The sequence below is a fragment of the Toxoplasma gondii genome, chromosome XI (assembly GCF_000006565.2).
Source record: "Toxoplasma gondii ME49 chromosome XI, whole genome shotgun sequence".
NCBI classification, from domain to species: Eukaryota; Apicomplexa; class Conoidasida; order Eucoccidiorida; family Sarcocystidae; genus Toxoplasma; species Toxoplasma gondii.
Window position 1 is genome coordinate 4,114,439 of NC_031479.1, and position 25,168 is coordinate 4,139,606.

At 49.4% G+C, this 25,168-nt stretch overlaps 4 protein-coding genes across 4 annotated transcripts; 2 read left to right on the forward strand and 2 right to left on the reverse strand.

Moving 5' to 3' along the window:
* Positions 1-32: 32 nt before the first annotated feature.
* TGME49_314460 (hypothetical protein) lies at positions 33-2,439 on the reverse strand. The gene has a single exon (XM_002364605.2). It carries the CDS (start codon positions 1,710-1,712, stop codon positions 657-659), a length of 1,056 nt encoding a protein of 351 aa, XP_002364646.2. The 5' UTR covers positions 1,713-2,439; the 3' UTR covers positions 33-656.
* TGME49_314470 (hypothetical protein) lies at positions 2,242-6,490 on the forward strand. Its single transcript, XM_002364606.2, has 3 exons — positions 2,242-3,614; positions 4,550-4,920; positions 5,487-6,490. The coding sequence occupies exons 1-3, from the start codon at positions 3,122-3,124 to the stop codon at positions 5,709-5,711; spliced, it is 1,089 nt and encodes a 362-aa protein (XP_002364647.1). The 5' UTR covers positions 2,242-3,121; the 3' UTR covers positions 5,712-6,490.
* A 1,539-nt stretch (positions 6,491-8,029) lies between these two features.
* Positions 8,030-18,212, forward strand: TGME49_314480 (hypothetical protein). The gene is made up of 14 exons (XM_002364607.2): positions 8,030-9,406; positions 10,280-10,373; positions 10,918-11,051; positions 11,406-11,458; positions 11,745-11,875; positions 13,165-13,252; positions 13,543-13,630; positions 13,997-14,167; positions 14,680-14,822; positions 15,233-15,540; positions 16,022-16,097; positions 16,668-16,908; positions 17,591-17,651; positions 18,049-18,212. The coding sequence occupies exons 1-14, from the start codon at positions 8,555-8,557 to the stop codon at positions 18,099-18,101; spliced, it is 2,493 nt and encodes an 830-aa protein (XP_002364648.2). The 5' UTR covers positions 8,030-8,554; the 3' UTR covers positions 18,102-18,212.
* Positions 18,213-19,370: 1,158 nt separating this feature from the next.
* On the reverse strand, positions 19,371-20,723 carry TGME49_314482 (hypothetical protein; the record flags this gene model as incomplete). The annotated part of the gene is made up of 2 exons (XM_018782821.1): positions 20,450-20,723; positions 19,371-19,636 (listed from the first exon to the last, which is right to left on the reverse strand). The coding sequence occupies exons 1-2, from the start codon at positions 20,568-20,570 to the stop codon at positions 19,371-19,373; spliced, it is 387 nt and encodes a 128-aa protein (XP_018635372.1). The 5' UTR covers positions 20,571-20,723.
* Between the last annotated feature and the right edge of the window lie 4,445 nt (positions 20,724-25,168).

A 25,168-nucleotide genomic window follows, 5' to 3' on the forward strand; every position in this document is an offset into this window, starting at 1 on the left:
ATATATATATATATACTGATGCATGGAATTATGGAAGAGTGTTGAATCATACACATCATGGTTGTAGATCGCCGTTTTTTTTGAATCTGTGTGTGTTCTGCTTTGTGGGGTGGGCAAGCTATATATTTCCTCAGAAGTTCCGCGTGTTACCACGGGACTGTCTTGAGGTGACGCTTTATCATAGACGTCCTTGTGACGACAGAATTCAGAAAAGAACAACTAACGGCCCAGCAAGTCTGGCGGGCTGTGTGCCAAGAGCAGCAGGGGATCAGTTAGCAGCATAATGCTTTCAGAAATTAAAAAGAAAGGTTCGGTTTTTGGCCAACTCCCTGACGACACTCCTCGTCACAGATGCACCCACATACACATGTGTGAACTGACGCACTTGCATATTGACATCCTTCCATAGGTTACATGGTTCTGTACAGCCCGCATTTCACGCAGGCACAGATAGATCTCGAGGGTAAACATTAGTCGTCGAGTTGCATGGAGGTCTATGTCGCCTGTATTTACAAACGAAATCCACACGTATACACACACACATATGAAAACAGTAACCACTGGGTGCACGGAAAGAATTCTGGAGTTATGCAGAGTGTTCTGGATATTTTCCGTGGTCAAGTCACACATTCTGTTCTGAGGCTTCTACGGCAGCGTTAGAGCAGCGCTGGATCCACGATGGTTTTGAGAGTTTTCGGGCGCATGGAGAAATTGCCGATTTCGATTTTTTGCCAGGGTAGGAAAGGCGAGACGGCGACGAAGACTCGGCCTTCGTTCACTCTTACTGAAGACGGGAGAAAGCGTCCAGGCTCCACTGGCGCGACAAAGACAAGAATAAACTCGGGATCGTCTGCGGGGAAGGGAACTTCGATTTCCACGGAGAGCGCAGCGAACGGCTGTCTCTTCAGCTGCCAGACAGCAGGCGGGAACGGGTGGCGTTGGTTCGCCAGCGGATCGGCGCCGCGGCCGATTGCCAAGAAGCCCTCTCTGTTGACATTTAGTGTCAGAGAGAGGTCCTTACGGGCAGCCATTTCGAGAAGGGCGCGGAAAAACGGATGTCTCTGCCAATCCTTCCGTTGCCCCTTTTGCCCGATCGACAACCAGCGGCGGAAGAAGCCAGCTCCACCTTGAGTGCCCCCGTCTCCGGGGTGTCCATACACCTGGCTGGCGAGCTCCGAGACCGCTAGCTGGAGGTTCACCTCGACATTCCACTCGCCTCCCAGGCTCATTTCCGTCACAACCTCGGAACTCGAAGAAGCAATGAAGCCCGCAAGCCGCAAGGCAGGAAACAAAGTGCCAGGCGGGCGGAGCGAACCGCTCCGCTTTTTATTGGCCTGTCTCGTCTCTGTCGTCTGATCCTCTGGAGACCGAAGGAGACGCAGAAGCGACTGTTCACAAGAGCGGCGCAGAGCAGCCGTGCTTGCCGCGACCTTGCATTCTCGAGAACGCGAAAGTCGCGTTTGGGAGAGCAGAGAAAGTCGGGCACCAAGTCGAGAGACAGGAGAAGACATACCAGGCGAGGCGAGACTGGTGGAAGCTCGCGCTGAGGACGGTCTCCCCACGGCTACTGCCAAAGAGAGAGGGGCACACACGCAGGAGAAAAGACACAGACACACGACGAAACATGGCAAAGCAGCAAAAAAAGAGAACCAGCCGCGACACAGACGCCCGGACACAGAGAACAGACACGGAAAACTCGAAAGCCGCTGCATCGTGATGGAAAAATCCTACCAATTCAGTCGCGTACAGCAGCGTACACCACTTGTAAATCCACACAGAAAGCAGATTTGCTACACAGTACAAGGACGTGGATCTTGTGCATGTCTGGTGTGATACGAATAGGTAAATGCTCATACACACATCGAATGATATATGGGAGATACAATTATGGACAAGCTTGTTCGCTTGTTCTGATATGCGCGGGCGTCGATCCGGCTAGTGTAGACGAAGTCAACATGGCACTGTTCCGCAGTTGTGTCGTCCTGGAAGTTACGGGAGTATGCTTTTGCTTTCCAAAGTCGCTCTCGACTGGAGAGGCCTCATCAACGAGAAAAGAACCAGGAGACAGACAGACGTAGGCGTCTTAACCTCCTCAGAGTCCGTCAAAAGTTTAGAGGCATTCACTGCATTTGCTGAGGCAGACGAGGGGTAGACGAACCGGTGAAGAGGCGTTAGTGTAGTGGCACGTGAAGCTCCTGTCTCCATGCACAGATTTGACCAGTTTGTCTCTCCTTTTTTTGTGAATTTCCCTCGGAGTTCTCAGACCATTGAAGGGAGACGGAGACAGAGGAGACAAGCAGACACGAATTCACGGTAAACCCCCGACGAGTGCCGCCAGGCCGACAGACAGCCGGTCGTTTTCCATGTCGTTTCTGTTCCCCGCCTTATCTTTATCCAGTCAAACGAAGAGACGAAAGGAAAAGCGAACAGAAAAACTAGACACAGGTCTGTTCTCGACAGATGCGCAGCGTCAAGCCCCTGCATGCGCCCGTATGCGGCAGGGCGCTGCGAGTCGCGCATGCGCGCGCCGTTTTGTGCGAGAGCACTGTCGTTATTCAGTCCTTCTGTGCTCGTTTTTCTTGGTTCCTCGCGTCTTTCGACGTCTCGATTGTCTCTTCCACTTTTGCGGCTCATCGGTTCCTCCATGTTCAGCGAACACAGGGTTTGAGTATCGAGTTGGGGGGCTCGGGACTGCATGCTCCCTGAGCCTACCGCTTCCGCAGCATTTCTCTGCGATGAAAACGCACGTGGATGAGATAGTCTCTTCGCAACTGTCGCCCTTGCCCTCATTCTCTGTCCACTTCTCCCATTTTCTGTGCATTTCCTCTCCTTCCACAGTCACCCCTACGGATGCTGTAGTTCCCCATTCTGCGCGCCGTCCGTTTAACAGACGCATGTCGTTCGCTGTGAGCCTTTGTGAGTTGCTGCGCCGCTACAACCCGTAAGCGTTTCGCTTTTTTGTGCATGCGCTGCCTTCTGGGGACTGCAGCCTCGTCACCGTCCGTGAAACTCCGCGTTTCGTTCTCTTTTCCACGAGGGATTCGCCACACTCGTCCCGGAGCGCTTCCTTTCGGCGCGAAAGACTCACCTTTCTTCCCTTGACCCCCAGCCTGCATGCACGATGGCGACGGGCAGACGCGAGACGCGCCCAAAGAGCAGCGGACTGCCGTCTGGCAAGCGTTTGATGAACGTCTCAGAAGACGAGTGGGATGATGTTCCTTCTGACAGCGAAAGCGTCTCTTCCTCTTCTTCTCGCACGACTTCTAGGCTAGCGACGCGGAAAGCCAGTAGCCAGAAGTTCGTGCAAGACGAGCGAAAAGCCAAGCGCGGCTTCGGCGTAGACGAGAACGACGCTGTACAGACACCCGAGACTGACTTACGCGCCGGGTCTTCGCCGTCCTCCCCAGACGCTCGTTCCGCGTGCGACGTTCCCTGGATCCGCGGCTTCGGACGCAGCAGAGAAAACCGATTTCGATGCAAAGGAGCCGCGTTTGCGTGGAACGATGTCGACAGTGAGGAAGGCGAGGGCTACGCCGTTCCTGCGTACGATCTCCCCCCCAACGTTAAACTTCTCAAACTTTCTCTCGACGCGTCTGTCACTGCAGACCCTACAAGTGAGTGGAGACGTCTTCAACACTGTGACTGCGCCTCCAGCTCGAGTACCTTCAAAACGATCCTGAGATCGGTGACTCGGCCGCTCGCGACTCTGGAGGAGACGCAACTGCATGCGCGCCGCGCGGAGACAACGTGACTCTCTGAACCTGCTTGAACAAGCTGGAAACGAAGAGCTCCTTCACAAAAACTGAGAAGTCGAGGAGCACAAACTGCATAAGGATCAACTGTGCCTGCCTGTACTTTTAATCGACGTTTGACTATACATTTAGACGAGAACTTCCCAGCGAATCGCACTCGGTAGCTCGAAGCGAAGAGACAGGTCGTAGAGTCGTTGAAGCGTCTCCGTTTACGGTACTTGCAGGCGGAACGCGGAAGAGATAAGTTTATCAGTCCACCACGCAGACTGCATGGTTTTTGTTTTTTATCCTGTCGAAAAGAGATGTCAACTGGTGGCGAAGAGTGGAAATGTCCTCAAACACCCAAGCCGTTCAGACCGTTGAAGTTGTGCTTGTGGGTTGCCTTCATGCATCGCTTCTCAGAAGAGCGCGCTCAAACAGATCATACCTTTCCTCAGTGCATCCAGGCGTAGAAAAACCGGACACAGAGACAACGACTGCTAGATCGAAAGACGCGCTCGGCACAAACTGACGCCCTGTTTCTTTTTGTGTTTCTCAGAAAAGACTTTAGAGAACCATGCGCAAGCTTCCAAGAGGTGACGTCCGTTCGTGGACGTTTGTGCGTGATCTTCTGTCTCTGTGTCTGCCGCGGGGGGAGAGAGCGATACACTAGAGCCGAGAAGCCTTTCCTTTTTCCATGAAGGCTGAGTCTGTCTCTTTCCTTCGCGTGGAGACGCTGTCCCTGTCATGTGAATTGACGTCTCGCACAATCGCCCCGTTCTCTCTCCACATTTCGTTTTTTCGTTTCTTCACTTCAGCTCTTCTGCAGTCGTACCTCGACACTCTGAAGGCCGAGCCTCCATGCGGCGCCTCCGCTGCGAATGTTGACGAGGTACTTGTGTCTCTGCCGTCAAGTCAAAAGAAGTCGCACGGACCGACGCGCTGTAGGGTCACTTACCAGGCGCCGTTGGGTGACGAACTTCACATAGGGAGCAGCCCTCAGAAGACCCAGCCTCTCTCTGAGCACCGCTTCCTTGGCACGCTGCATTTCGCTGCATGCACGGCGCCTCTGAAGGCTGGGGAGTCTGAGGCGGAGCCTTGCGAAGCGGCGACAGAACGCACACAAGAAAAGCGGCGACATGAAGACTCCCGGGCGTCCGGTCGGGGCAACGCGACATTCGGAGAAGAGGTAAGGACGCCGCTTTGACTTCACATACGACACAAAAGGCCCAAACTGCAGCGGCAGAGACATTCTTTCTCCGTCTCGGTCTCTTTTGCTTCGAGAAACCAAGGACTTCTCCGGTCCACAACTGTGTCATGTACGCATGCTGATATATATATATATATATGTATATATACTTGCATGAATGTATGCATGTATGCATGTAGATATGAGAACGCGGTGTGTATATATTGAGATATAGATATAGGTCCTGTGTGTGTGTTTCGACATAAGCCGGTTTACGCTGCTCTGGTTGGGTTATGGACGGGATGCATCGTTGCATGCACGACGACTGTGCATGCAGTTCAGGGGACTCTTTATTGCGGACGCGAGTGAGAGTTTGTATTCGGCCGCCTGACCGCAAGCACTTATGAAGAACGTCGAGTCATGTGTTGGACTTTTCAAGAGATTCCTGAAAAGATCGAAACTCGGAGGTTACTTCTTTTTATTTCTCTTCCTGCCATTAGGGTATTCAAAGCTTGAAGCTCAGAGATTCGAATTTCAGTGGTTGATGCGTGTCTTTTCGTGCTCAGCGCGGCATTCCCGCCTGGCAGAAGGAGCCTTCATTCATGACTTGGCACCGCATCAAGCCGTACGGCTTGGATGGATCTTCCTGCCCTCCGCGGTCGCCGCCTGAGAGAGACAACGCAAAGCAAACATCGGAGAAGACAACTCGGAAAGGCGAGGAGATGGTGGCCGAGGACGGCAGCGCGCAGGAACGGAAGAGCAAGGAGAAGAGAAAAGGACATCACCGTTGAGAGGGCATACGCATGGAAGGAGCTGTTCACACAAAAGACCTTAAAAGTGGAAATAGAAATCCGACGAGGGTGACGGTTACGCTGCTCTCTTTGCACACATGAGCGTATAGACACATGTACATCTCCTGACTCCAGGCGTCCGTGAACAGTCGTTCGCCCCACTGATTCGTTTGCTTTCTCTCTGGTTACACAAATATACACATGTGCATGCTTTGTATGTCTAAATATGTATATATATGTATATATGCCTGTGTGTGGATGTGGATGCATGCACATGTGGAGACTTTCGCGGTTCTCTACGGAAAGGTAGATAGAGTGCAGGCACCAGTTGTAGGGTCTTTGCCCTGCTGTTTTCATGGACCGAATCCCAACAAGTATGGACGCGCAGCGACATTTTCGCTGGCACCTTCTCTTGCTTCGCTGCTGGGTGTCCGAGGTTGTTCCACGCGACAAGAAAGACGACATTGGCAAAGACAAGCATAGCTGACATGTTTGCTCGTGAACTGATGCTGAAACCACGACACACGCCAAATCGCATCGAAGTCCCCCAGAAAAAATGCTGTCGAACGATCACATGATGCACTGCGCGCCTCATAAATACATTTTATCCTGAATTTTGAATGTGTCTCTTCCGTTGCGTTATCCCCCTCGTTTTTTACCATCGACCTCGTTCTTGACATCCTTGAAGGACATTGGTGCGCTCTTCTCGTCCTGAGAAAGGGACTGAACGGATTCCTCAGCAAATAAAACAAAAGGAGCCGTGCCCTCTTACAGTGAACACATGCCTCACATGCATATGTGTGTTTATTTCGCTCTCTCTCTCTCTGTATATATTATATATATATATATATATATATATACATATATGGGAGTTATGGGGAAGGAACAGGAATAGGACTATTTATACATATATATACATATATGGGGTAAATGGAAACGAATACGCATATATATACATATATATAGATAGATAGATTGACACTTGTTGGACATTTCTAAGTGAGAATGTGGATGTTGATATTCGGAGATGAATTCCTATCCATTAAGCCGTTGTCGGCAAACCCCACAAACTTTTTTTTGGGTTGACGCCTACACTTTCATATGTGAAACGCCTTCCATAGATGAGAGGCATTGACTCTGTCGTCCTTTTTCTCACTCCTTGTGTTGAAGCGAGTGCGTGGATCTATCTGGGTGTGTACAAGCATCTAAGTGACTTCTTTATAAACCGAGAGCGCCGTGTACGCCAAATGCACCACAACGCAAATGGGGCGAGGCATGAACATCAAGGATTTGTGGCTTTCTGTTCATGTCTGAAAAGGACATGACAAAATGCGTGACGAGACTCGTGACGTTCCTCACTAGATCCTAAGAATGAGGGACACTGAACCAAACTGGATTGGTTTTTTTCTGCACAGTTCTGTGCAAGATCCCTTCCCCTCTTTATTCGCTCCTTCTGGAGCTCTCCGGGAATTCAGAAGCATGCCGAAGGTCTTGTGTGGATGCAAACGTTCTTTTCTTTAAATACAAAACATACAGGGTGGCTTTCGCGGGCAAGGCTAGGTAGCGAACTGGACAAACTTTTCTCCTCTGCTTCGTATGTCTTCTCCTTCCAACTCTCTCTCTCCTTTCTCTCTGCGAAGACTGTTTGGGCACCGATGTCCCTTTGATCCAGGTGTATTACTTGGTGAAGACGCTTTTCTGTCTAACGCCAATATCGTCGACCCTCCTCTAGCCACTTGAGAGACTCCCCACAAAGCGTATCTCCCGTGCATGCACATGAATTCTTATCTCTGAAGCCTCGCCTGTCTTCTTTCGGAAGCGGAGAGACCTGTTCGCCACTGAAATGGGATGCCCGGCCCTCTGTTTTGACCAGAAAAGCGGAAAAGCGTGGACTGGAACACCTGTGGCGGTTTGGAGAGAATGTCTTTCTTGAGGCCTCTGCATGCAGATGGCCCCCGACGATGCTGGAGGTCGCCGCAAGTTGCTCCCGTTCAGCTTTTGAGGCACCTGGTCCCTCTGAGAAAAGAAGAGTTGCTTCTTAGCACCCTGAATTTTCAAAAGCCAGTCTGAGTTAATCACTTCCGTTCTGTGAGCCGTCACTAGTCTCTACGCGTGGACCGCATGTCTCCTTCTTCCCCTTTCGCGTCGGGGCTTCGATGCATGCAAACAGCCAGCGAAGCGACTTTTCTTGCCTCTCGGTTCGCCGTTTCCCCATTGATTTTCTGTTTGCTTCACGGCTTTCTTCGCCACTTTTCCTTTTCAATTCTTTCTAACATGTTGCTCGATTCATTCTGGATTCTGTTTTCTCCAGGCTTGCCCCCCTTCTGCCCTTCGGTAACTGGAAGCCGTTGATGTGGGCGCTCGACACTCAACGCGAGACGGTCGCAAGAGAAAACTTTTTTGCATGCTTTGACAAGAGTCTTTTGTTCCATCTCACATTTTCTTCTGCCCTGTTTGCCTAGGCCTTCTACTGTCTCTGATGATCTATTTTTTTCTCCTGTTCCCTCCCTTCCCTCTCCTTTTGTGGCATCCTACTTCATATTGCGACTTCCGTTGGCGGCAAACGTGATGTCCGCGCTCTCCTCTACCTGACCCCTCTCAGAGACCCCTGCCTTCATTTCTGTCTTTTCTTTCGACCAATCCAGTCTTCTCTTCTTTCCTCACGTATCTGCTGTCTCTCTACCCCACCTTGCATGTCGCGATAGCACATTCTCAAGGCTCACTGTCGCTGAAGTAGATTTTGCCAGACTAAGACGCAGTGAGAACAAATCACCGAACCTGCTGGAAGCGTTTTTCCCAGCCTTTCCACTCACCCGTCGAGCTGTGCAGTGTCTACACACCCGATGGCTCCGGCGCTTCACCGGCGCCCTGCGGGGCCCGGCGCGGGTGGCAAGCAGCTGCGGGGGAAAGGCAAAATGAAAAAGAGGAAAGAGTCTCCTGCTCCCGCAGGCAGGACGAAGAGCGGCAACAGATCCACAGAAGGTGGAAAGAGATTCAGCGTGAAGAAGCAGGGAAAGAAGTTCCGGCCGCATGCCTCGGGGAAGAACAAGGGCAGAGAGCAGAAACAGAAGAACGCGAAAGCTGCTGGAAGCAGAGACGCCAAGAAGACGCCCCAGGCCAGCCGGACGTCCGATGGAGACGAGCTCAAGGTGTGGGCGTTCCAAAAAGAAAAAGGAAAGAAGCAGAAGGCTTCCGTTCAGACGAAGAATCTGGGTTCCGTCGAGAAAGGGCAAAGCGCCTCTGCGGCGAGAGCAAAGCCGAAGCCGAGGTCAGGGATGAAGCCAGCGAAGCAGAGGAAATCGTTCGAAGAACAGCTTCGCGAGTACTTGGACGAACAGACTGGGAGAACCGGAAAGGCTGCTGGCAAGGAGGCAGAGACAAGTCAGGCGGGCGCCGGGGAGAGAAAGACAGGAACAGCTTTTTGTGGCGAGAAAGGAGAAGAAGGAAACGAACAGGCGGCAGAGAGTCAAGACGCGAGCGCGGCAGTCGAGTCGCTCTCCGTAAGCAAAAAGCGGAAACTGATGAGTGAAATGAAACTCAGCCACCGGAACGAGGACGCAGGATACATCAAGCAGTGCTTTCGACTGTATGGACACCTTCTGGCCACGCGTCCCGAACAACAGAATTCAGGCACACCTCAAGTCGCCGAAAGAGTCAAAGATCTCTTCGACTTCATCCTTCCGAGAGTCAGCGAGGTGAGACAGTCGAAGAACTCAGAACGGAACTTGCTCCTACTGGTCTACCTTTTCTCCGATGCATGTGTGTTCTCGGTGCCTTTGTTTTTGCCTCAAATTCCTCCCAGGTTTCCCGTCGAGAAACGCCCGGTGTTGCTCGCCGTCGTCTCTGTCTTCTTCTTGGGCGTCTTCTCATGTTCAGTTCAGGGCCTTTTCCCCCTTAGACTGCCGGACTTTTTTGTCCATGCATGTCCTCTTTTGTGGCACCTTTATTTTTCTCTCAGCCTCCAGTGTTCAAGGTTCCATCTCATGCTTCTCTGTCGTCTCACCACAGTCGATGCTGCATCTGCTACTCTCGAGCAATGACTCTCACTCCCCTGTTCTGTCTGCAATTCGCCTCCGTGCCTTGCCCCTCTCGTTTTCTGCGCTTCTTGCGTCTTTCCCCTGTGCGCCTCCAACCTCGTTCACTTCTCATGCATCATCTACTTTGCGTCCGCTTCCTCCCCATTTCTTCTCTCTCTCGACCTCGCGAGAGCTCTGCAGACTCGCGAGAGTCTCTGAACGATGCGGGAAGCAGAAGCTCGGAGAGGGTGGGGGCTCCGTCGTGCTGTGTATAGAGTGCACGAGTTCTGTCTCCCAACATACTCCGATTTCAGGATGTCGACATTTTCTAAAAAGCGAAAATCGCGTTGCCTGTGAGTGGGTGAAGCCTTTTTTCTGCCGGCGAGATCGTTCTGGGTTGCGGGGGCCTAGGACGCGGTACGTGAGTCCAGTTATGAAATACAAGCAATCCAGTGCTTCGCTGCATTTGCCCCTGCCGTAGTGCATGGAAGAGGACTTCCGAAATCAGAGACACGAGAGATTTCTCTTTCATAGTCTGTGCCTGTCTTTCAGGGCGACCGCCACCTTTGCACTTCTCGCGCTCTCCAAGCCTTGCTCAAGTTTGGCAGCAAAGACCAGCGCCAGCAGCTGTGGACAATTCTGAAAGGTAACACGATTCTTCCTATTTCGAGAGAATCACTGGGATCTGCTTCATTCAAAAGGCCTATGCCGAGCTACCAACGTTCATCCTAGTAAACACAGAGGACCAATATCTGCGCGTTAAGTACGTGCATGCATGCGCATCGATATACGCGTATATGCTTGTGGCTCGTAAGTCCTCTTTACGCTAGTGATCGTGAGCGTATACATGCAAACATGTTCTGCGTCCATGTATAACCGTGGACGCCTTTCACTGCATCTCTCTTCTCTCTCTCTGTAGATGGATATACACAGTTCTGTTCACGCTACAAGGGAAATAATATATATATATATATATATATATATTAAAAGTTCGTGCTTGTGCACCAATGCCTGCATCTAGTGCTGTCTGTACACACAACAGTCGATGGGGAAATGAATGTATGCATGCGCGTATATATATGCATACACTGTGGTTGTATGCACCTACATGTCAGGTATATGTATATATATATATATATGTATAGGTCTTTCTGTGTTGTATGTTGTTTGCTTGCTGATGAATTCGCCAGGCGACTTTGCGGAGCTGTGCATGGGGAAGACGATGTGCCAGGTGGCTATGAAGTTTTATCTCTACGGCGACAGGGCAACACAGGAGGAAATCAGCCAGCTTCTCTCGAGAAACAAAGAGATCTTCTTTTCCAAGGTAAATACAGCACACATACCAACGAGGGTTGAGGGTCCTGGACTGTCTTGCTGGAGCATCAGCGCTGCCGCGTTTCACCCCTGTCAATATCTCAACTTTTTCCTCGTTACATGCAGCCTACATTTGCTGGTTTTTCTCTCTATGGTACCTTTAAAGCGGCCGTAAATCTTTCGTTCCCTGTTCACGCGAGTACATTTATATGTATGCATATATATATATATATATCGACTTATTTGGACTGCTATCGTAAAAAAGTATATACATATATATATATATATATATATATATTTGCAAATACCTTCCTGACTGTATCTCTTGAATGTCCGTTTTGCTGTAATATCTCTCTGCTTTCAGTTTGGAGCCCGCGTCTGGGAATATGTGTACACCTCCACGAAATCGGCCAAAGGGTGAGCTGCAGGAAGAAACTGACTCTGTGGGAGGAAGCGAAGATCCACGACTGCATGCAAGCGACACGCCGAGGCCTGGCGAGTGAACCGAGTGCTGTATCGAAGAGAATCATCGTATGCATATTATATATATATATGTATATGCACTTGTCAATACATTGGGAAATGATGCGAACAGTCAATGTGCATCTTGTGCTTCACCAAAGACAAGCACAGGATATTTGTGGTAGATAACACGGTAGGAAGTTTCACGCATGCAGTGCCCCATGTATCCTTGCTTTTGCAGACAACAGCAGATGCTTAACGCTGTCGTGCTTCCTCCGTTGGCAATGGTGCGACATCCGGACTATCAAGAGGCGCCGACCTTCTTTGACCTCTTTGACAAGTTTGACGTTGAGACGCGAAAACTGACCATGGGTAAGGTTTCTCTACATAGTTTGCCGGAACGGCCTCACCATCTTGTTTGCTTCAGTTCAAACGCGCTTCGGTCTCTTCCACGATGGCCTGCTCGTTCTGCACCTCACAGTGGTTTCTAAAGTCTTCACTGGCGAGGGGCGAGAGCACTTTTTGTCGTCACGTGATTCCTGTCCTGTCTGCTCTTCTGTTCGCCTTCTCTCTTCACTGGTCGCTTGTCGCGTTTCGCTGTTTCCAAGCCGTTACCTCGTTTTATCCGTCAAGCACTCTCGTCCTTACGCTCTCTCCTTGCCGAACGTGGGTTCTCCTTGTACGCCTCTGCGTGCGACGTTGCCCACCTGCAACTTGCGTAGTGAGAGGAAAGCCGCGTTTTTCCTGGCGGCTTCGTTTCACACAAAAATGAAATGGATGTGCGTATTCTACTCTTCTGCGCCACAGATGCAGAAGAACCAATACCGATCCATCCAAATATATATATATATATATATATATATATATATGTATCTGATATGTATCTGTATCAAGAAAATTTATGTTCGAATTAAAAGCGAAACGTTGCTCTATTTTATTTTTTGATGAATTTTTTATAGCTTTAACTAATCATGAAATAACTTTAAATAATGAATTTTTATACATAATCAGTTGTGGTACTTGGTAACTAGAAGTACTTTTTTTTTTCATTTTAAAAATCAAAAATACCATTACTTTTTAAATATCTTTTCTAAATTAGGTAAATAATGTTTATGTTTTCTTTTAAATGAAATTAAAAAAATTTTATTCAAAATTTCCAGTTTTTCGTTTTTACCAGAAAGTAATAACTTTGAATTGAATTAAAATCTTGTCTAGAAGCTTACAAATTAAATTTAAAATGAAAATTAATTTCTACATTATTCTTTTAAAATGTTAAATAATTAATATAATATCTATTAAATTATATAATGAACACGTAAAATTCTATCTAATATTGTGAAAAAAATGTTTCTTATTTCTGAATTTGAGAAACCAAATAAGTTCACTCATGGTACTAGGAAATAGGAGATCGCGTTAGGTGTTGGTAAAACGATTTCCGAACCACCAATATAGATTGATACAAAGACATTTCCATATCCTCCGTACAAAGCCGGATATATTTGTACTTGTGAATTCACTGTCGCTTGCCTCTCTATTGGTTATTCGCATACTGTGTAAGTTCTTTATGCCTTTCTCCGTCTCCTTCGATTTTCTTCTGAGAATGTAGTTTTCTCTCCACCAGTCTACGGATCATTCTTTCTGTCCTTGGCTGCTGTCTACAGAGCACATTGCTTCTCTGCTTCAGAAGTTTGTCGACAAGGAGCTTCTGGACAAGGCGCCCGTGCACCGCATGCTGAAGATTTACACGCGGTGAGGGATGCATCCCGCGGGAGATTCAAAATTGCGGGAAATGCACAGATGCCAAATGCGTTTGCTGTCTTAGGAAGGAGGGCAGGTTCGCGCGACGCATCTAATGGAAACATTGGAGTCAGGTGTCACACGAAACTCCGAATACGGACAGCGTGTGGGGTAGAAGACGTCGCGAATATCCGATACGGGACAGAGATTCTGTGCAGAGGTGAAAGGACAACGACGCGTGGTGAATGAGTCGGAAGCTCTGCGCTCTAGTGCCGACAGTGTTGTTTCTCATTTCTTTCCAGGCTGGCAAATGAGGAACAAATAAATGCCGTACTTCAGATGACTGTCGAGGGGTTCCTGCGTCTTGCCTCTACAAAAGATGGAGTAGACGTAAGCGCAGCTACGCCAGTTCATCCTTCGGAATCTCGAAGGTCATCTGTGACAATTCAACGCTAAATGGATTCTCGAGACTACATTTAGGTTTGGCTTTTATACTTCGTGTTATAAGAGCTTTACATATCACAATCGCGTTTCGCTGTCAGCCACCAAAACCCTTGGGAACCTATGTGTCGACATATCTTGTGCGCGTATATGATTCCTCTGCGCTGTCCTTTGTCTCACGACCTGTTTTTCGTCTACTCCTCCTTTTCGCTTTTCTTCGTCGCTTCATAGCCCCGCCTGCGCAGTCTTCTTCTCACATTGGTGCTCGGCCTTTGATGCCGCCCTTATCGGCTTCTGCTCTTCTGGCTTCTTCAGGCGATGGTGCGCCTTCTAGGCTACGCGACAGCGAAGCAGAGAAAGGCTATTGTGAAGGAGATGAAAAAGGTTATGGTGTCGATGACAACGAATCCCGTCGATTACCTTCTCGTTCTTCGCCTTCTGTGCACTGTAGATGATACAAAACTTCTTCGGGATGTCCTCATCAAGGTGAGAGCAGAGGTCGGGGCACACAGGCCGCTTTTCGTCACTTGTCATGGCGATGACTCTTTCAGTTCTTTTCAGCGAGCGTCTCATTAGACACTTCAAATACATGGCTTCACATTCGTATTGCTTCGGTCAGAAGGGGAAGCGTTTCTCAGGTTGTCCGCGTTAGCCATGCAGATATTTGTACACATATATATGAAGTATATATGTGTACAAATACATATCTATCTGCCCGCTTCTATCTGTAATTTCAGTGTGATATACTGACTTTCATGTATGCTTGTGTAGCGCTCTATAACTCTCTCTTTTTACATACACACATACATATATATATATATATATATATATATATATGCATGTGCTGCTACTCTCAAAAAGACACATAGGTGGCACGATTCAGTGGCACGTTTGATATCCCACAAAAAGCCACACCACCAAGAGCCTGCTGAGGTGCATGTTTTGAGTAGAACATGGCTGTCGAAGTTGCTTACGTTTCTGTTTTTGTCGAATTCCAGGAACTGACGAAGGACATGGGAACCATTGCCTTCGATCCTCAAGGCTACTTCGTTCTCCTCCAGCTTCTAGACACGTCGTCTGAGCCGTGCAAACACCTGCCTCTTCACACTCGACAGATGCTCCAGCTTCCTGCTCCTACCAGGTAGGGGCGCGACACCGGAGACCACCACGCGCCGACTTAGAAACGAAGATACGTCCTGTATGTGTGTTTCTATGTATTCTGTTGCAACCAGTGTTTGCGCCGATTAGGACGTTACGCAACGGTAAAGGGCAGGCGAATTACGGCGATGCTGGTACTTCGATGTACGTGGACGTAGCCTCGTTGGGCTGCGAGATTAGCCACAAAACGGATTTCCTCGTAAATGGGGGAAGCCGTTCTTCCACGGAGCTGGGAGAAGGCGAGGAAAGCATAGATGCTTTTCCACGTACCCAAGGAGGATGAATTTGGGTGAAACGAATTCGGATGGAACGGTTGCGCTCGCCACCCGCGCCCACTTGTTCGTCTCACTCACTGGAGCCTTTTCTCCGTTTTTGTCTGTCTCTGCCTCTTAGTCTGAAGCCGTTCGACCTTCGCATTGGTGAACTTCGGGGCCCTATCGTAGAGGCGCTCGAGAAAGAACTGGAGGAGACGGCTGGGCGTTCTTCCAGCGACTGTTCCCTTTCTTCGCCTCCGAAGAAGCTGCGAAAGACCAATGTGGGAATGAAGAAGCATGCCGACGCAGAGCCTTCAGAGAGCGGTGGCGAGCAAGGCGGCGACGACGCAGCAGAGGAAACAGAGAAACGGAAGAGCACTTTCAAAGACTGGCTCGAAAACCAGTATGCGTCGCGGGTCTTCCTCGAGTTCGTGAAGGTTACAAAAAGTAAGGAGACGCAGAGCGATTGATGAGAAAGAAACAGCGCACAGCTGTAGGCGCTGATGGCATCCAAGCCAACTGGCTATTATTGTGGCGCGATAACGGAAAACAAAGACAGACGAAATACAATCAAGCATGGGACTCGCTGATGTCATCTGTCATGGTAGACACTGACAGGATAGTTTGACCCTTTTATTGCTTTTCAAAGCTGAAGTCAATCGCGTGAGCCTTTCTTGCCTTGCACCGTGTAAAGCACGAGCTTAGCTACAGTCAGGTGCACACTATCGTTCACCCATACATTTGCATACGCGCACACGCATGCGTGTATATATATATATATATATATATATACGTTTTTGTACGCATGTGCGCGCACATGTGCAAGCATCAACATAGTTTCGTGGGGGCGACCTGGAACGCTACGCTCTTGAATTTAACATAGTGTTCCTTCCTCTGTTGTTATTCTTGCTCTTCGCGTCATGCGTAGGCCCTAAGATTCTTCAGTTTCTTCTTGGGGAACTCAGCAACAATGCAACGTCGCTACGCAGCTTTGTCGACCACCCGTAAGTATAACAATGCCATTCAGGACGGCAAACTAGCCACCCCCGTCCACAGTACATTTCCAAAAAATTTTACGCGATGAGCCTTGTTGTATCCACCCGGTAGAGAACCGACCAGGGATCTCGCGCAGCGAAGTCTCATGAGACAGGGGACAGGATCCGCCAGCTGTGCCAGACTCCGTTTCTTTGTGTGTACATTGAGGTTGTGTGTGAGTACTGAGGACGGAGCAAGAACGCCGCGGTATCGGTGATTGTTGTGACAGCACGAGAGAAGTCTTCTAGTTGCGTTCTAAGAGCGGTGTTCCCCTCGGTCTGCCTCTACTCAAGGAATCCCTTTCTGAAAAACAGACTGCAATTGACTAGCGCAGCACTGGGACCCTTTTTCTTCCCTTGCTTGAGAACAAGGATTCCCTTTTCTTCAAGGTCGGCATCGTTCGCCTGACAGTGCAAGGAGGATATATGAGTGGTGTGTGGAAAGGCGGTGCTTTTTTTAGTGTCTCGTGTGCCAGCGCATCTCTTGAAGATGTCTGGAAGACAGGCCACAGATTGGACTGGCGTTCTGCTGGTTTTCAGACAGACACAGCGGCTTTTGTCAAGCCTCGTAAAGCAAGCAGATGAAACGTGGGAAGTTGCCGGATCTCCAGAGCGACCCACTGGACAAGACAAGGGACAATCAAAACAATCTTTCATCGAGGCCTTATGGCTTGTCTTGGCCCCCCACCTGTCCACCGTTCTGGCGTCTCGAGGAGTGTTTCTTGCAACGGACATTCTCCAAGCGTCCCGGCGTCTGAATGCACAAAACCTTGAGAAGCAGGTACGAATGTCAAGAGAGGCAGTCGGTTGTTCAATCGCGAAGACAATATGGTCGTTTTTGCCCTTTTCGGTGCAATGTTGTCGGGAACTCGGAACACGAGCGCATCAAAGGGGGTTCAGTGGGCTTTTGGCTTCTTCAACATCTGCTCACTGTATCGAAGGAACCCATTAAGGGGATCGTAGCATGTGAAACAGTATGGGACAGACTTTGCCAGATGTAAAAGCGGCTACGAGTTCTGTGTGCCAGCATGACGGAAAGATGGTTCGGGTCACCTGGCGGAGAATAGGCTGTCACCAGGATTGTCCTTTCCGTGTGCGCCGTCGTCCTCGTAGTTTCAAAAGTTATCCGTAGCCAACTGAACTACAAGCGACCATGTAATGGACGAGTGTGTTTTGCCCGTACTTATTTGCTGAGGACGGGTCACTGTGTCACTGCTTTGGAGTTTCTCGCAAGGATGCATGCGGAGAAATTTTACATGGTTGCAAACGTCCACCGAGCCTCCTTACTGATACACAACTTTTGAAGATGCATGCGTACTACAAGGGGGAATCAAGGCGCTGTAGACGGTGTGCGTTCAGGAGCTGGTCAGGAGAGTGCAAACATGTGTGATAGCGTCGGACAGTTTCGCAGGAAGAAAACCACACCGTTCTGTTGTGTTTTCCGGCTGTTTTCGTCACTTCAGATTGTGCAAGTCCTCGAAGGAGACGTGCTCAAGCAAGCACGCGAAAGTGCCCAGGCACAAGGTAGGCTGTAAACTGAAAGTTGAGATTTCTGGGTCTCACACGCATGAGATGATCCTTAGTTCGACCGGCACAGTAGCATCACAGTTGTTCAAAGAAGACCATATGCGTACACATTCGTTTTGTGGCCTCGGCTACGGTGTCAGAACGCCGGGGTGATCAGGCTGTCAGACGGTTCCACAGCTGTAGGGCGGCATTACCAGAAAATAGTCTACCTGTTTTACAGCAGCGAGGCAAGGCTTCCATCTGTAGATGAAGACCATACATTGAATTTTGCTTCTTCGTTTTTGCGAGCTAGACGTCCGGATTGAAGATGCTGTTGGGCAGTTAAGATTCAGATGCATGTCGGCGAAGGCATTACGGCTACCGAGTGTTCTGTGTTGTTCTTGTTGTTTGCCAGGCTTGTCGACTGCAGGCTTAAATGTACTCTCGTCCAAGCTCAAGGAGAATTGAGGAGGGGTAAAGAAATTGAACTCGTTATGCGGTGTAAAAGGCAAAGCGTGGACCTTGGTCATGTCTCGAAAACTCGTTCCAATGCTTCGTTCAAAACCACTTTTCTCGAGCCGTTGCACTCCTACTGCCAGAGTCCAGCACGTTCTAGACTGACTGTCTTCTGACACGTTGACGGAACATAGCGTACAATTTGCAGTGCGCTTCGCTCTCGGCAACACACTCCACTGCTTGCCAGGAATGCATTCGGCATTTTTTGGCCTCGATGTAGACTAAACATCATGCGATGGACGGCTGATGCCGTCACATTTGTGGTTTGGGTGGGACAAAAAAAGCACCAGCACAAGCAATTCCAACAATTCTGGAAGTGCTTCCAGACTCACGAACATCACTGCAATCTGTGTATGACCCAGGAACAGACAAAATGGGAGATGCCTTATGTTGTCGAACACAACCACTGGAAGACTAACAACTAGTGCAGACATTCGGTCGCTCTCAGCACTGGTCAGATAGCGGCGTTTTTTTAACTGATCAGTATACGGGAACTGACAGCACATCGTTTCCCGGATAATTGTGCACCTTCGTCCTTTTTTACCACGAGCATCCGCCAGAGATATTGCATGTGCTTACTGGCGCTACTGACAAAATTCTTTGAGAAAATTGTGCTGCTGCTGTAAAACCTTAAGAAGGATATGCACCTGGCCACCCTCCTGGACTGTTACTCGGACCGGAATACGGGATTGTTCCCCGTGTTTCAGCGAAGTATTGGCCATTTGGAAGCAAGACGCCAGGAGCTTCCCACGGGTTGGCCTGCGGAGCGTAGCCTTGGGAAGCAATTGCATTCATCACCACAGCCACAGGATCAGCCGCATTGGAGTAGATGGAGCTAAGCCAGTTCGGTGGAGCCCCCGGCCTACTCGCGTCTTGAACGGCGGAGTTCGTAAGAGAGGCTACCATCTGTTGCTGCTGCGGAGCCACAGGAGCCGGGTAGGGACCAGAAATTCGCCCTAGTGGTGCAGCATATGGGATCTCTGATGGCATGAGCAGACAGGAACACTGTTGCCATGGGGAGAAGGCGGGATGTATTTCTTCGAATATTGATGGACCGAGGGATACCGATAGACACATGTTCTTTCAGAGAAGGCTGCGATGCCGCCGGAGGGCGTTCCCTGGAAAAGATGCGGTCACACGTCTCCCCAGCCACTGGCGTTACTTGTGGTTTTAAATTAGGATCATAAAACGGTGAAATTTAAGATCTACCAGATCCTAGGCTCAGTTTCTGATGCGTGTGGTTTGGCATGGAGTATGCGTTCCAACCGGATCCTTACCAGTACCGAGAAGAGAATTAGAGGCAGCAGCGAGCCCGTTGTGTACACGCCAGAAGGTGCCCTGAATCAAAGGTGCTACAACTGGCCGCATCACTACAGGGGCCGCAGGCATGCTACCGGGTGCAAGCCTCATGTTTTCGTTTCCGTACTGCATCGTTGGATTGTATGCGAGCGCCTGGGTCCCACGCAGTGCTGCCCCCGACGCCCTATCTGTACAAGCAGTCACACAAGGAAGAAACGGCTAAGAAACATTCGGTACGTTGCTCCTAAACATCAAGACAAGCACCGTACGGCAATTCGAGCGTCGCCTGTGCACACCATCAAACGAACCAGACGAGGTTCAAAACAGCTTTTTTCCAACACGGGTAGAACGTCTTTGGTGCCTCCTTCGTGCACCATGTCTGTGATGTGCGGTAAATCTTTCCCGTGCGTAGAAGACATACCCGCTGCCTTGACGAGTGGCAGTGAGACGACTCCACAGGCGGCGAAAACGATGTAGAGAAAAGAAAGGGCAGTGGATGTAGACGACTTCATTGAAATGGAGATGCCCTATGTAGTCTCATTAGCTGGTTTGACAAGATTGGAAACTGACGCTGGTCTTTGAGAAAAAAAAAGCAAATGTTTCACAAGACACCTTTCTAAAACTCCTATCGGGATGACACCGCGGAAACAGAATGCTTCAACCTCAAGCATGGCGTACACGAACGCTCATTGTATCGACAAGTGATGCTGAGGAGTGCCGGCAACCAGATTGTTAATTAAAAGTCTAGATGTCAATCGCAACTGCTGTTAATGTGCTTTCTGGCGTTCTGTGCGATGTGTGCTCCTCCGCACTGGTACCAGTGCAATACTATGCAATTCGGTAGCGAGCGTTCACAGGAGGCTCTTGTGGTCAACGTGAAGTACGCGAAAACAGAAAGGCAATGCACTCTGCTTCAAAGTGGCAAGCAATCACGTTCCAAACGCCAGGAAACAGACTCTATTCTTATGGGACACCAAGGCCGCTTGGTTTCAGTGACCTACCAGCCGTGCTCGAGCGTCGACGCGCACAGAGAACAAACGAGTGTACGGTCTGTACATTGAAAGCTTGCACACAGAGGGTTTCATTAGTAGAAGCCTTGGCTACGTGGAAACACCAGTACATAAGAAAGTTTACTGAGTGCTTCCTTGTACGGTGTAAGATTAACTCGGCCGTCGGAGGAAGGATGTCTCGTGTTCTACAAGACCATCTGACAGTTCAGTCCGCGAACAAGACGCTGTGTGAAGCGTGTGTCGACAATGAAGACGGGGCCAAATACAGTGCATTTTTGAATGAACAGATAGTTTCACGTTTCACTTCCGCTTTCGGCATTTGGTTGTGTAAGAGCTGAGCTGGCAAGAGTATGCAGTCCGACGGTGGCTTGGGCAGCATATGAATTGCTTTGTTTTCAGTGCTCTGCACAATGCTGCGCTGATTCGTACGGATCGGTTTGGCGCAGGACCATCACGTTGCATTCAAAACCGCCTCTCGTTCTACCTTTTTTTTCCGTGTTGGCGTTCTCAAAAGCACGGTCTTATACTTCCGTTTATTCCGTTCGTACATCTGACAGAGTTGTGAGTCACACCCATTAAAGTAATGAACCAATCAAAAAATCACTCACGCCTCGTGCACGACAACAACTATTTGCCGTATTTTGAGCTCATTCTGTCAATGTACTAATCCTTCTACCTTGCGGTGCTACCGAGTTACTGAATATGTATCGATCACCCTTCAATTCGTCGGTGCCGTCTGCGACAAGGGACACCACACCGGCTTAGTGCTTGGCGTGATGCCAGAGGCTTGCGTTGGTGTCCGCCAGATTCGGTCACGCCCTCTGTCAAACACTTAGAATTTTGCCGCCAATTGTAAGAGACAGAAGAGTACGAGAAAGTAAATGAATAATGGACGACAGAAATACAACCACACTATCTTGTTTCCCAAAAGGCTTCTGCGTGACAACGCTGGCATTCAACTGTTCCCCGTGCCTTAACAGTGACCCTGAATATAAATCACAAACTGCGACGTCCGTGTTTTTGATTTAACCTCGCTATTTGTGTAATAGCCCTCCACGGCCTCAAGTTACTTGCACATTTCGTTACAGTAGGGTGAACTGTTGCTTTGAGCCTTTTTTCCCTCTTCGTGGTGACCGTCGCCTTTAATTCTAAATTATTCCCTTGTCCCTGCTCACTAGTGGCCCATCACGAGCAATTTTCTGATTCATTCTTCACAGTCATGCCTGCGTGTTCTTTCACGATGACAGGATAGCGCCTGCAGGCTACAGTGGACCGAATTAGGCAGATCCATAGTGTGCACTGAGCTGTGACATGGTTGATAGATGGATGAGGCCGAAAACCGCAAGCCGCATCGGACAAATCTCTTCGGGAAAATCACGTTTTCCACCGGAAATGCGTGCAGCAGCGCAGTGCATGCCCTCCACTTTGATCTGCTCAGGCATTGCAGACCGGATATCAAGACGGCAGAACAAGAACCAGTGTGTGTTTACCTTTTGCGTCCTTTTCTCATATTTCTGTTGGACTCTCCTTCAATTGCCGAATTTTGGCTTGGTCACTTTTCGTCATACCCGGTAAGGAAGGGTCTTCACCCTGGAGGGAAGCGGCAAGTCTCTTGTCAGTTTGATCGGTTGACCTCGAGATCTCCGTGGTACGCAGACGACGTCGCTACAATTTTGTTTTGGTTCCGTCTTTGCTGATCTTGTCGGGTACTAGAAAGGGCTCCATCTTCTTCTCTGGGCACATGCTTCTGCGTCAAGCCGACAAGCTCTTTTAGTGATTAATCCGTATCTACACCGCTGCACCTAGACGGAGACATGTCAGAATCCCAGCAGAATCCGTCCCCGCAGTCTGTATGACCCTGTGACTTGAGAACATCAATGAATTCCTGGGCGTCGATTCCCCTTGCCATAGCCTGTTTCACTTTGCCTGCTGTTGAAGTGACTGAGATAACGCCTCATCTGTAAAACCATAAGTGTGTCTAAACAACCTACCGAAGGCTCCCCGCTGTCACTATGAGCATCGCTGTCACCGTGTAGGATCAATCAAATGTCTCTGGCGTAGCCGAACGCCCACTTTCGGAATATCCCATCCTAATCATCGTTCAGAGGATAATCAGCGACCCTTCCTGATGCTGTCTCGGAAGACTCGCCCACCCCCCCCCCCCGTGTTTTGTGGGCCATGCAAAAACACTTTGCTTCGCGTCCTCACGGTGGTGCTTTAAACATTTGCGTCTCCACCTTTTAGACGATGGGACGCATCGTTATGTGAAAGGCTCACTGGTTACGGTTGTACAATGAATCGACCAGCAACTGCCAAAGAGCAAAAACTGGTGTCGGGCAGTGCCGCAGAGGTTCTTTGACTATTAGGGAACGGTTGTCGGGTTTTTCGAGAGTGTCTATCATACATGATAACCACAAACATAATTCCTAAACGCTTACGCGCACCATTTCCGCGGGACCAGTAACCTATAGCTAGATACGGCTTTCAGCACCTGAGAAAACGCCAGCAGCAGTCTCTGATGCCCTCTCAGCGTTTTCACCACCCATGTGAAAAGAGCTAGCACGCGCCGAGAACTGTCCAAAGCCGGCAGCTGGATAAAACTGTGCGCATAGCGTTTGACTAGTTGTCTTCAACTCGTTAGGTGACGGTCAAGCGAAGATCCAAGCCGGGGGCTCATATATTCGACTTGGCCTGGAGTTGGAATGGCAAACCCAAACTCTAGCTTGAATACCTCCGGTATTGGAAGTTCGGCTGTCCTCCGAAGCGATCGCACATACAGCCATGCTCACCTCTCAAGACCCCGGATATCTCAGGCCCAGGTGAAGGATACAATTCTCCTCAAACGCACTGTGATCTAAATATAAACCGATACTACCACTACTCAGTGGCTTGGCAATTCTGCAGAGCGCACTGTAGCAGCTGCTTAGTATGCTTCCACAGGCCCCGCCAAAAACCATTGTCTATCATGACACTGTCACTTCGATGCTGTCAATCGCTTCGGCTTAACCTACGATAGCCTGGCAACTTCGCACCTTGCGCGTTGTAGACAGCTGGTCAAATGTTCGTTGACTGATGCAGGATCTTTCGAGCCACAAACGAACCCTATATATTTAGTGGCATTCCACGTATGGGTGGACTGAAATTGATCGGCCTGATGATTCTCTGTAGGTATTGGAGAGGAGTTGAAATGGTTGTGGCAGGCTGGGCTACCCCCTCGTCCCGGCAGTCATTGCCACAGTTGTAGGAAAGCGAACAAATCTGCTTGGTTAAACACGCTTGAAATTTAATCAGAATAAAGATAATCTGACGTGCTTACTACCAAACAGTTCTTCCTCGCTCGGCACAAGGAATTCACAGGTGAAGCCACAACCAACAATAACGAAATTTCACGCTGAACAATTGTATTGAAAGGACTGGAAACACATGCTGTTCGTCAAAATCAGCCATGGCTCCATCGGGAAATGAAACTGTTTGTTGCGCAGCAGAGGCTTGGTGGTGGCTGGAGGCAAAGAGAATCGGTGACAGGTGACGGAGGCCAAGCGATGGACAGGAACCCGGATGCATCGACGAGAAGGACCGAGGAAGACACCATAATCAGTCTCATAGTTGCCGTCCAGGCCCTGGCGGGGCGTGTAAACCAGGTGATGGCCAAGCTTCGGGGAGACGCCTCTCGTATGCGTTGCCCTCATCTCACCAAGGAGAGCTGATCGAGAAGCAGAAGAAAGATCAGGATACATTTACAGAGAGAAACCTTTATTTGGTCGGGTTGTGCCACATTTATTTTGTGTACAAGATTGTCGGACCCTCAATCGCAATGTCGAATCATAAACAGTCGATACGCAGGTGACAGTGGCTTTGCAAAGATGCGGGTGCGCACCCCTGTCACTGTACAATCGCCAAGCGGCACTACTACGAAGTCGGAGAAAACAGACATCCCGCCGAGTGAGCAACTCTTTCACATGCGGCTGCCAACTATGTGTCTCCTTTAGATAGAATTAGGTGTTGAAGAGGATACCATTGGCCGGGACGACATAGAAAGCCGAATGTTTAACGCAGACCAACGACTACTGGTAAGCAGTCGCATTCATTGTGTTCTCGCGACCTGTATTTGGACGTGTCTTTTGCACTTCACCGCTTACTGCGACGGGTGGCCAAATAGAAAGTTTCGTGCATTCCTCTTGCATTGAACCGTAAGTTCCTTGGTACTCAAGGGTTCGAGCGATAGCTGTACATGTTCGGAGAACCAGCAGCTTCACTGCCAGTTGGCAGAAGCAATCGACGGACGAGATCGGTGCGCCCGTGTTTCCCTGACGACTTCATTTTGAGACTTCGATGCCCTTGGAAAACGACGGATTCTGTCATAAAACTGGATACACCAAACATGCACGGCAGAACCACGAAGCGGTCACTTGCTTGTCTCCATGAACAGGATCGAGTAGACTTTCGCTCCCTCTCTCTTAGTCACCACATATTTGAGCTGGTGTGATGAGCAGAACATTTGCTTCTGCATTGCCACTTCGGAACCATCCTTTTAACAGTTTCTTGCGTCAGAAGCAGTGCGTTGTCGGGAAACATATTCTTTAAAGCACAGAGTAGACGTTGTATTCGAAGTTAAAGAAGGCTTTTGGAGACTGCGCATCCGTTGGACCAGGCGCATGCCTTTCGTCATCCTTATAAATACCCATATACAAGCTTACGCGCCCAACTGCT

Bases quoted from the DNA above. Each gene is read 5' to 3' on its own strand.
- TGME49_314460 (XM_002364605.2), bottom strand. From the start codon at position 1,712: ATGCAGCGGCTTTCGAGTTTTCCGTGTCTGTTCTCTGTGTCCGGGCGT.
- TGME49_314470 (XM_002364606.2), top strand. From the start codon at position 3,122: ATGGCGACGGGCAGACGCGAGACGCGCCCAAAGAGCAGCGGACTGCCG. The intron at 3,615-4,549 runs GTGAGTGGAGAC...TCTTCACTTCAG, and splicing joins TGTCACTGCAGACCCTACAA to CTCTTCTGCAGTCGTACCTC. The intron at 4,921-5,486 runs GTAAGGACGCCG...TTTCGTGCTCAG, and splicing joins ACGCGACATTCGGAGAAGAG to CGCGGCATTCCCGCCTGGCA.
- TGME49_314480 (XM_002364607.2), top strand. From the start codon at position 8,555: ATGGCTCCGGCGCTTCACCGGCGCCCTGCGGGGCCCGGCGCGGGTGGC. The intron at 11,052-11,405 runs GTAAATACAGCA...CTCTGCTTTCAG, and splicing joins AAGAGATCTTCTTTTCCAAG to TTTGGAGCCCGCGTCTGGGA. The intron at 14,168-14,679 runs GTGAGAGCAGAG...GTCGAATTCCAG, and splicing joins TTCGGGATGTCCTCATCAAG to GAACTGACGAAGGACATGGG.